This window comes from Pollachius pollachius (assembly GCF_949987615.1).
Source record: "Pollachius pollachius genome assembly, chromosome: 2".
In the NCBI taxonomy this organism is placed as follows: Eukaryota; Metazoa; Chordata; class Actinopteri; order Gadiformes; family Gadidae; genus Pollachius; species Pollachius pollachius.
In genome coordinates this window covers 11,699,316-11,711,056 of record NC_136935.1, presented here as the reverse complement: position 1 = coordinate 11,711,056, position 11,741 = coordinate 11,699,316, and the positions used below count along the sequence as shown (strand labels likewise).

General features: G+C 45.9%; 1 protein-coding gene across 1 annotated transcript; it reads left to right on the top strand.

Moving 5' to 3' along the window:
• Positions 1-210: 210 nt before the first annotated feature.
• Positions 211-6,215, top strand: fgf8a (fibroblast growth factor 8a; the record flags this gene model as incomplete). Its single annotated transcript, XM_079730713.1, has 5 exons — positions 211-242; positions 353-389; positions 1,382-1,562; positions 3,585-3,691; positions 5,931-6,215. The coding sequence occupies 5 exons, from the start codon at positions 211-213 to the stop codon at positions 6,213-6,215; spliced, it is 642 nt and encodes a 213-aa protein (XP_079586839.1).
• Positions 6,216-11,741: the final 5,526 nt, after the last annotated feature.

Here is an 11,741-nt window from a genome sequence, read left to right as displayed (position 1 = left end):
GACGCAGGTTTGGCCAATAATGCATCCGGTGTATGACCAGAGCAATCTCTGTCATCCCCTCTGACAACCGGCGGATTTCCGTTCAATCTGTGGACTTGAGAAGGTGTCTTTTCGAGTGGACGTCTTGAGCCGATCCTCCCGACTTTTGGAGCACTATCAAGACATCATTTGGCCAGAATTGACGAGACAAGCGATCACTCTTCCATCAACATGAGACACATACCATCCCCACTCAGTTATCTGTAAGTCATTTTCTTTTCTCTGTTTAGCGTTTTATTATTGGCTATCAATTCACTTAATATTTACTTGTGGACAGTTAATAACATTTTATTTGCTTTTGTTTTCTGTGCAGGATTCTACACTTATTCGCCTTTTGCTATTACGCACAGGTACGTTCCCACTTTTCATTGTACATTCTTCAGTGGGTGGGGTGTCGGCTTTGAGATGTCAATCGTTTCCCATCTCTCACAATGAATACGCCTGAGTAATATTAGAAATATTTAAGCCTCGCGGTCTGTAACGGATTGTTAAAACACATGCTCGCTCTTATACCGCTGCGCCGCCGTGGCTGGGCGATGGTGTGCGGATCCCTAATATCTACGTCCAATTTCTTATTAGTGATCGCCGACAATAATGTGGGACTCGGGCTCCCACGGCGCGTTGGCCCGCGTCACGGGCTGGCAGGTATCTGGTGAACATACTGCCTTCGCACAGGATGCGTGGGCACAGAGGGGCACAGAGGGGCACAGAGGGGCACCGCGCGCATGGAAACGCGAATCTTGTGAAAAATGTCGTGGGGTTCAGAAAGGATGAGGGCCAATGTTTTCCGGCTCTGTTCATTCCATCACAGCGGCTCCTCCAACATGACCTGTCTGTGCTGACTTTGCGGCCCGGGACTTGATTAGAATACTTTTTTATTAGAACAATGAATTCAATTTGGGTTGTTGAAATTTATGGTAGTCGTGAGGAAGACACTGCCCGTCTCATTATGTGTTTTCCTCAGCAGTCTGGCCTCTTCATCCAAGCGCACATTCTTTTATCCGCGCAGCCTGTAATCATAGCACGCGGCCCCTGGAACCCGCTCATTTCTCCAGAGGATCCCGTCTAGTGGGACTTGTTTCACATGTCACATGAAAACATGTGAAAAAAAAGAAGCTTTTTTATGACTGTAATTTAGTCCGGGGTTAAGATCAGATGAAGATACGCGTGCGTAAAACAAACGCATTAAGTGCCGCTGTGAATAACTCGAGTGTCTTTCCTTAAGTCGATTTTCTGTACTAATCCAGTTTGCGTGTACGCCAAAAAACAACCACATAATGCAACAATGAAGCTACATGCACTGCGTCAGATACTGATTGTGATGACGTTTAATTTTTGACAGGTAACCAATCAGTCCCCGCCTAATTTCACGCAGCATGTGAGCGAGCAGAGCCAGGTGACGGACCGCGTGAGCCGCAGGTTGATTCGGACCTACCAGCTCTACAGCCGCACCAGCGGGAAGCACGTGCAGGTGCTGCCCAGCAAGAAGATCAACGCCATGGCGGACGACGGGGACGTGCACGGTAAGAGCCCGACCCGCGGACCACCGGTCCCAGGCCTGAACGGTTCCTCCAATGCTGCTGGAGGTTGAAAGCATCGATTTTGAGGCTTGTTTTTTTCCTTCTTTTAACTGACCTTTCCAACACATGAACTCCGGCTGTATTCGCCTACTTTTTCCATTTGGTATTGTTAAAGTGTGAAATAATTATTAGGTATGTAGCCTGTTTTGTGGTTTTAACGGCTCACGCACTCAAAGCTTTTCAATTGTTTGGTTTTGTTAAATGCATACTGACCTGATGGTAATTATTCGCCTGCTTATAATGAGGCGCGTTAAATATAACCAATAGGAAATAGACTATAGTCCTATATATAAATATTTCCCATAAATAACTTTTAAATTCATCAAAATAATCACAACTTTATCGCCAACAACTGAAATGACTGGACCTTTGTGGTTTTAGTGTATAGTAAAAAAAAAATTAGGCGCTTCGAGCTCAGAAAAAAAAAGTGAAATGGATTCAAGATCGTGCTGTAGGTGATTCTCCAGAGAGGGCCCGGGTCTGGAAGAGTCATTAGGAGTCATCTCACTTTTACCTCCCGAACATTTCCCGCATAGCTCTCTCTCTCTCTCCCTCTCTCCCTCTCTCCGTCTCCCCGTTTCTCTCTCTCGGTCTCTCAGTCTCTCTCTCTCCCTCCCTCTCTCTCTGTCCCCACCCTTTCTCCCACCTCCACTGCACCGTCCAGAACCAGAACAGGCCCAGCCGGACTGATTGCTTTATGCGCGCGGTTTAAAGCGGATTTACGGGCTGTATTTTCAGTTTTTACTAGCAGGCCTACTTGATTTCCCATCAACCATCACCACCACCGTCATATACATTTTAGAGTTCAATGCAAAATATGGAGTGGTGGAAAGAAAGTGGTTTATATATTTGTATTAGTTATTGATTATGTATCTGTGGCGACAAATCGTCATTTGGATAACCAATGAACAATCTATAGCCTAACGTGCATTTTACAAACCATTGTATGTGTGTGTGTGTTTGTGTGTGCGAGTGTGCGTGTGCGTGTGTGCGCCAGTATTTCGCAAAATACTTTAAAGTCTACACATTCATATGGAAAGCCTTTTATTAAAAAAAAAATAAGATCAAATAAAGACATACCTGTCCTGAAAGTTGTTGATTTTAAATTAAAGATATTCTATTTATGAGTATCCCATACTTATTCATTTTAAGGCCAGCCTACACACACACACACACACGCACACACACATATATATATATATATATATATATATATATATATACATATATATATATATATATATATATATGATGAAACAAACTTCCTTGAGGCCAGCAAGATGTGGGATGTCAAATCATAAATCATATCAAACACTAAAACACAACATGTCTGAAGCTATGCTTTGTGTTTGTACATCTCTGTAGGGATAGAGACATGAAAACAGGGGCTTTATGTGTGAGGTCAACGCAGATTTATTAGAAAAAAGGAATTCTTGATGGGCCTGCCAAGATCGCCTCTTTAGCTTTCAAAGAGTCAAAAGACACGTGGTTTTATCATTTTTGCAAGAATTTCTGCTTGCATAAATCCCTTGGAATGGCCCCACAGGTTTGGATGTGTGTGTGTGTGTGTGTCTGTGTGTGTGTGTGTGTGTGTGTGTGTGTGTGTGTGTGTGTGTGTGTGTGTGTGTTTGTGTGTGTGTATGTGTGTGTGTGTGTGTCTGTGTGTGTGTATGTGTGCATGCGTGGCAAAAGTGAGAGGGGGTATGAGAGTAATGCAACACAAGGATATATGTGTTTGAAAGAACAAAGTTCACACACACACACACACACACACACACACACACACACACACACACCCACACACACACACACACACACACACACACACACACACACACACACCCCCGGGTCCATGTTTCAGAGCTGACCCTCTAAACTGCTACAAACCTGTCATCAACAAATGCACCGAATCCCAAGGACGAGGATTAGCAAAGCAAGCTAATTTTCCTCTGTTTCTTGCCGCAGCTAAGCTCATCGTGGAGACGGACACGTTTGGCAGCCGTGTGCGGATCAAGGGCGCGGAGACGGGATTCTACATCTGCATGAACAAGAAGGGAAAGCTCGTCGGCAAGGTAAGGACCCACTCAACTCGGCTGTTCACCAGCACTGACCATAACTGGGTGCCCACACTGTAATGCGTCCTTCAGTTTGAAAGGCGCTATATAAATTAAATTTATTATTATTTTATTATAACGGCCACATGGCTAGTTTCAAACATGTCAAACCCTTTATGACAAAGGCCATGAGGTCAGTGTTTGGAGTGGCACATTTAAGACTTAACAGTGAGATTGAGAAGAAATGAATGGCAAGTGTGAGTGCTGAACAGAAGCAGATCCAGGTTTCAATGTGGAACTGAGCATTGTGGTCCACGATTTCAAATCGCTGAAGGCCTCTCTGAGTATTACCATGCAGGTGTGGTCAGTTGTTTGGGTTGTTCTGGAAGCCAGAGATAGGGTTAGGAGCGCAAGGGTTAGGGTATAGGGTTTCAGGCGTTCAGGTTTATGGCTAACATTAAGGTTAAGGTTAGAACTATACTAAAGCTAAAGTTATGGCCTGGAAGGTTTAGCAATTGAGTTAGGGTTAGGTGTTGGCGATTAGGTCAGGTGTTGTAGCTAGGGCTAGTGGTTATCTCAATGCTTCTCTCTCACGGTGCAGGCTAATAAATAAAGCGACCAACCTCTACCCCACACACCCACCCACTCCCACACTCCCAGCTCCCTGCCTTGCACACCATCTGTCCCGAGCTACCTCTCTGCCTCCCACCAGCCCAGTCACAGCCTGCCAGGCCTGAGTGTGTCTTTACGTGCACATTAACGTGTGTGTGTGTGTCTGTGTGTGTGTGTGTGTGTGTGTGTGTGTGTGTGTGTGTGTGTGTGTGTGTGTATGTATGTACGTGCTTGCGCGTGTGTGTGTGTGTGTGTGTGTGTGTGTGTGTGTGTGTGTGTGTGTGTGTGTGTGTGAGAGAGAGCGCAAAAAGGAGAGAGTGACATCCAAAAAGGGAATTAAAAGCCAGTGAGTGTGTGTCCGTTTAGCATTTGGGTGTGTGCACATGCATGTGTAGTGTGCATGCGCTTGGGTGATTTTGCACCCTCTCTCACCCCATTGGACTATATTTAACCATCAGTCTTTGACAAGGGGCACTTGCTGTTGTACTGCTGTTGTGAGGCCTACCCTGGGTGTAGCCTCACTAGTGAGGACGGTTCGCTGGTCGGTGGGTTGGTTGGTTGGTTGGTGGCCAATCCTCTTTTCTTCCTGTGTCTCTGTTGTCGAGGCTTTATGTCACCATGTGTGTAGTCCCTATTGGAGCTATCAATAGATCCGCCTACTATTTCCGTCGTTGACATTGCGATATTTAAAGCAAACGGTGTGATCTTGCGGTCGGGTTTGGGGGGCATTCATTGAGCAATTCCAGAGGACCCTTGAGAGGGCCCTGAGGTTCTGGAGATCGATTGATTCGATCGATTGATAGATGAACCCGGCTCGGTATATCTGGCTGTGTTGGCGGAAGTCAGGACCTCAATAACAGTGGGGGTTCAAACGGGAGTGAGACTGAGGCGATCGGGGGTTGTTTGGGGGCCGTGAAGGTGGGTTGGATAGTGATGGTTAGAGTGTAACTGGCTATAGCCAGTCATCCTTTAATAATACGCCTAACAACCCCTACCTGCTCATATTTACATGAACCGCAAAGAATTGCTGTAGGTCTTTTTGGATGAAAGCATCTGTCAAAATGGCTACATAGTAAATAGACTGATAGAGTTGAGGGTCATTGGATCGTGTGGGGTCCTGAATACCTTCATGGGGGGGGGGGGGGGGTTCTTCTGTATGTTTGCCAAAAGAAGAGGAGGAGGAAGAGCCATTGCCTATCGTCCTCTGCCTTTCTCTGATCTGCCACTGTAATGACTGTAGCATATGCTGCATGTGTGTGGGGAGGGCTACATGTGAATGCATGCATGCATGCGTGTTTGTGAGTGTGCGTGTGTGTATGTGTGTGTAGGTTTGTGTGTTATAGAGAGTGAAACTGTGAACGTGTATGTGTGTGTGTGTGTGTGTGTAGGTGTGTGTGTGTGTGTGTGTGTGTGTGTGTGTGTGTGTGTGTGTGTGTGTGTGTCTGTGTGTATGTGTGTGTGTGTGTCTGTGTGCATGCACAGTGCCACCCAAGTGAGTAAGCCTTCATACGCCTCCCCACCTCCCATGTGCAGATCTCAGCGATCTGCAGAGCTAGAGTGAGAGAGCTCTAGCTCTGCTAGCCTAGCCTAATTAAGGACCCTTTTCTTAATCCTCCATTGTCTTCTCCTCCTTGTCCCTCCACAGAAAAACGGGCAGGGCCGAGACTGCATCTTCTCAGAGATCATGCTGGAGAACAACTACACGGCCCTGAGAAACGCACGCTACGAGAACTGGTACATGGCGTTCACACGCCGCGGCCGCCCGCGCAAGGGCTCGCGGACGCGCCAGCACCAGCGCGAAGTCCACTTCATGAAGAGGCTCCCAAAGGGGGCGCAGCCTGCCCAGCCGGCCCACCACCGCTCCTTCGACTTCCTCCACTACCCCTTCAGCCGGAGGACTAAACGCACGCACTACTCAACCGACCAGTAGGGGGCGACGGAGCAGACGCCGGGGCAGATTGAGGAACTTTGGAGGGGCGGGGGGGGGAGAAGGAGAATAAACGTGACTTTGAATCGAAGAGGGAATTACGCCGATGGCTCTTCGTAGCTCGCTCTCTCTCTCTCTCTCTATCCTCCATGACCTCCACAGACTTGAGGTTTTTTTATACGGAACATTACCATATCTTTATGTAGGTTTTTTCTATTTTCTCAAATTAAGACTTAAACGCTGTAAAAAAAAAAAGAAAACACACAAGCAAGAAATCTATTTTTGTACTCCAGACTTTTAGTACTGACCTGTGTAAAAAAAAAGCAGATCCTAAAAATATGTTTATTTTTAGGTGCACATAACTTACGTCTGACCAATGAGAGAAGCGGATGTCTTAGTAGAATGTTGATGTTCTGAGTCATTTTTTTTTAACATTGTCCTTTCTCTTAGTCTTTTTTTGGGACTCTTGCCTGCTGCTTAATCAGACTTGAAGGGTGCTGGCGGACACGCACAGACAGACACACCCATGCACACAAAAACACACACATTCATGTTCGCACACTCACGCACACACACACACACACACACACACACACACACACACACACTAAAAATCTCACACAGACAACGTGCGTACAGATACACACACACACACACACACACACACACAGACACACATACACAAACATACTACAATGTCAGCACCTCTCAGGCGCTCTTCGTAAAGTGAACCTGTGACTAACCCGCTAAAGCGAGACAAGCTTTAAGACAACGACAACAGAAAATGTGGCAGCTACGTCGGACGATACCAGGCTCTCTGTTCGGACTGTGTTTGACGTGTTATAATTGTGTTGAATTGTAAAGATTAGCCGTCAGTCGTCCCCCAATTCCCCTTCCCCTTTGTTTCTGTTGACCCCTGTCTGTCTGTTTTTATACATATATAAATATATTTTTATTTGAGGATGTGTAAAATAATTTTAAGGATGGAATATTTATTTAATAAAAATGTAATAAATGTACATTAGAATACTGATATTAAACTCTTTTTTGGTATCATCTTGTCCTTTATATTCTTTGACATGATTTATTTGAAAATATCTCTCCCCTGTGCCGACCCTTAATCTAAACTTAATCATTGCTATAACATTTATTTCCAGCCAAATAATCACAAACAAATCATGATCCATTTATTTTATATACACTCTAAATTATAATTAATATTTAAATTGAATGACATAATATATTCAGATTGGCCCAGGTACATCACCCAGTAAAAGTTGTCAATAGCTAAATCTGTCCCCTGTAACACTTATTAACCATTATTTGTGGCTTATTTTATATTTTCCACTGTACAATTCAAAAAATAGTTTTTTGCGTAAAAAAAGCAGGGAAATATTTTTCCAGCAAAGTATTCATCCCAATTTTCAATCTGGAAGATTTTGTGTTTCATCATGAGAAAGAAGTATTCAAAGAAATTTCCCAAAATGTAAAAAAGCGGCGACAAGTTCCTCGCTTGCAGTTTGCCCCATCGCCAAAGGGACTCAACCCCCCTCCCTCCCTACTCTCCCTGTCCGCCCCCCTTCCCTGGGCCCCCCATGGCCCCCCGGTACGGCAGCCTGTGGAAACGTCTTCCCTGTGTGAAACCTGAGCGGGCAGGGTCAGGGGGGTGCGACAGGGTGGTTATTCCTGCTCAGATCCTAACAGGGATAACAAGGTCATTTGAAGTCATGAAGAACCACCACCAACACCGCAACCACTACCCCCCTCCTGCACCTCCACCCTCCATCTCTTTCTGTCAGACAGCAGTGTCTCAGTGTCCGGGTGGAGGAAGATAGCAGTGATCTGTGTGTGTGTGTGTGTGTGTGTGTGTGTGTGTGTGTGTGTGTGTGTGTGTGTGTGTGTGTGTGTGTGTGTGTGTGTGTGTGTGTGTGTGTGTGTGTGTGTGTGTGTTCTTTGTGTGTGTGTGTGTGTGTGTGTGTGTGTGTGTGTGTGTGTGTGTGTGTGTGTGTGTGTGTGTAGGTGTGTGTGTGTGTGTTTGTGTGTGTGTGTGTGTGTTTGCTTTTTGGTTTTCGAGGTTCTCGAACCTTCTATGTATGTTTCTAGTCCGTTGTATTTTCGCCTAGTGTCAAACCCGTGTCATCCTTTCATCTGCCTTCCTTTTATCACCCACGGGTTCATCTGATTGGACCAAACCAAACCCAAGTCCATGCATGTTTGTTGGTATGTGTGTTTGTTGGGGGGGGGGGGGGCGTTAAACTCACAACATTTCACTCACTCAAGTCAATAAATAAATAAATACATTAGTTGATGGGGACTAGTAAAACACCGCTGAACTCTGAAACTAAAGCCATGGACCCAGACCAAAGAACTCAAAGGTACCAATAGTTTGAGTAATTTGCATAACAGTACATGTCTTGGCATTGCAGATACGTGTGATGTTTCATAACTGTCTCCAGTGCTCTACTTGGGGCACGCTGGTTGCAATATACAACTGGGTCTTTCTTGGCCTCTTTCAAGAATAAGTAGGGCGGACGCCAAGGCTTTATGTTGATTCCACAGCAAAAGTCAGACTTACAGTTGTTCTTCAAGTGTTGTTGAAGAACAAAATCACGAGTCATTAAACTTAAGTGAATGCACAAAGTTGTTTTAGATAGGGAGTTGATATTGTGAATGTACTTGCTAGATTTCCTTAAACAAGTACCCTTTTAAGTGTTGCAAAGTGTGAAAATAATTCTACATTCCTTTTGTTTTATGTTTAGTATTTAAAGGTTAAAGTAAACATTTAAATAATCACAAACCTAGCCTTTGTGGCCCTGTTATCGAAAACCATCTATATTTTTACTGAAAGTAATCATCAACATCTTCACAAAAAAAACATTTCCCTCAATGATGAAGTAGTTAAGGGTGTCCAGCCCTGAGCTCTGCACTAAATAGTCCTGACAATACGATGACATTAATCTGATTAAGCCCTTCCACTTCGGATTACCAGGGATTTGTCCCTCTTGGCTTCCCCTACGTCTGCCCACCAGACATCCCGTCAATGAGCCACCGCCGCTGAGAATGACATCTTACCTGTAACATATCCTATGTGTCTTAACTCTTTAAAGAGTCTGTGCACTTTCCCTTTTTCAACTGACTAATCGTTGTTGTGCTCTTTTGAATTCTTAGATGTTGTTTGTCCTCTTGGTGTTGTTGTTGTTCCTTTTTGTCCATCAATTGTTGCTTGTCGTGTCTATAGATATTTGTCCATCAATTGTTGCTTGTCGTGTCCATGTTAGAATCTAACTTTATTGTCTAGCCTGGGCTGGGAATAGGCTTTTGGTCGTACCCCAGAGATATTAAAAAGAGAGTAGGCTACATGACATTCAGACAAATTTTCAAACAAATGTCTCATGGTATGGTGTCCGTGTTGTGAGCCCTAAATCTCTTCTTTGATTGCATTAACATCAGGCCTTCTTTATGAAACCTCCCGGATCGTCTGCTTTCTATCCCCGCCATAATGCAGGGAATAGTTTAGCTGGGAGGCCAGTGGGGAGCGAGGAGGGTAGGGGGTAAGAAGGTAGGTGGCATATATCAGTAAATTGATTGAATTAGGGTCCTATTTAGTCTACGCTCTCCATTACGACCCCAGCTCCCTCCCAGGACTGTAAAGTTGTAGTGAAGCCCAGGGGAAGCTGCGGTTGTGGGAAAAATCACACCTTCAGCTCTGCCCAGGGATGCCATGCAAATGCAGAGCAATTCGGGTGAAGAGGAGAAAAAAAACGGGGTTCAAATGTGCTTTCATCCATTTTATTGAGCCTCCAGCCATCATCTTTAACCCCTGATAAACAAACAACCACTAGCTTCTTCATCTGCTTAGACGGCAATTTAGCTCCTTGTCCTCTCCCCTTCACCCTCCCCTCCCCCCACATCCAACACCGCCACCACCACCTCCCCCGCGGAGGCCATAGAACTGCAAGGGGTGACCAGGGAACACACTGCCCTGACCCACCCCTAAAAACAACCCTGCACGTCGCATGCCGCAAGTCGAACACAAGCCTCCCCCACCTCCACCTCCACCTCCACCCAACCTTTGACCCCCCAGGAAAATGGACTTCTAAACGTCCAACCGTTCTAACATATAGCGAGAGGGAAAACATCCGTTCAATGCTCTTTCTCCAAAGTTTGGTCCAGTCCACACTGGATAAGAGAGAGAAAGGGAAAGAAACATGATTGACGGGCGAGATCAGAGCCCGGGCTGCATAGACGAGCACCGAGGCGTCCGAAGATCTGAGGAACATCCAAGATGGCTGTCACTGGAGCGTCCCGGAGGTCAGTCTTGAGGGATAATGCTTTTTTCCTTTCCCATAACTTCACCACGACGTGGTTCATCGCATTTGCCTTCGTGTGATCTCGAAACACATTGAGCGTTGTGTCATTTGTCCTCCCCCCACAATGTAGAGCTGGTAGGATCTTTATATATGCACTGATTGGCAGCCATTGTTGGTTAAATCTTTAAATGTTTATTTTCATTTTTAAGTTGAGCGGTTCTGTCCTTGTTGGGAAGCTGTAGTCGAAATATGTTAAAGGTTAATCACAGAAATGGATATGACGTGGCTTGACTTGGAATTGTAGTTTCTTAAGACAGGGGCCGCCACCCTATTAAAAGCTGTGCTCCCAAAACAACAATGTTCACACACAGAAAGAAGTCAGCACTTGAGCAGGATAATTGAAACGCACACAACGGATCAAAGGGCAGCCCCAGCTCCACGGCCCCTTGGTTTGTACACAGGCCTTATGGGAGACCTGTTGACTTTTCACATCTGAGCTGTAAACTTTTGTTTGTCCATGCATTTCCAAGACTGATTGTCAGTCTGATCTGAACAATTACCAGCTAAATGTGTTTGCCAGCTCAGGGAGAGTACCCCCCCCCCCCCCCCCTTTCCCCTCCCACCACCACCACTCCCCTCCCCTCCCCTCAACTCTTTTGCTGCCCTAAAAAGATCAAAAGGGGACAATTCCACCCCCCATCACCTCCCCCTTCACATCCCCACAAATGCACCCCTCCTCCCCTTCGCTCCCTTTTTTTTTTCTTTACGAACGGCGGTTCAGATGGAAAGCCAAACCAGCAGAACTGATTTTTTCCGACGTCCCAGTTGTTCGGGACACGGCCCTTCTCAGGGAGCGTGGGGCGTCGGACAAGGGGCCGATGCGTCACTCCCAGGAGAGAAAAAAGAAAGCATAAGAAGAAGGGAAAAAAAAGAGACAACCAGCATGGAACAAACGATCTGCATATTTCAATTACGTGCGGTCTTGCTCAACCGATCAAAGCAGGGGTGGGGGGTTTCGGTGATGGGGGTGGTGCTGGGTGGAGGTGGGGGAGGGGGAGGGGCGTTGAGGGCGGGGGGTTTGGGATGTCCCGTCGCCGCTGAAGTGATGTGAATGAGCACAAATTGATGCTACCGATGCTAAACGGTTAAGCGCCCCACAGAATGTCACGAGGTCAATCAACTTTTGGTACTCATTTGACCGTGACACAACGTGTCGCTT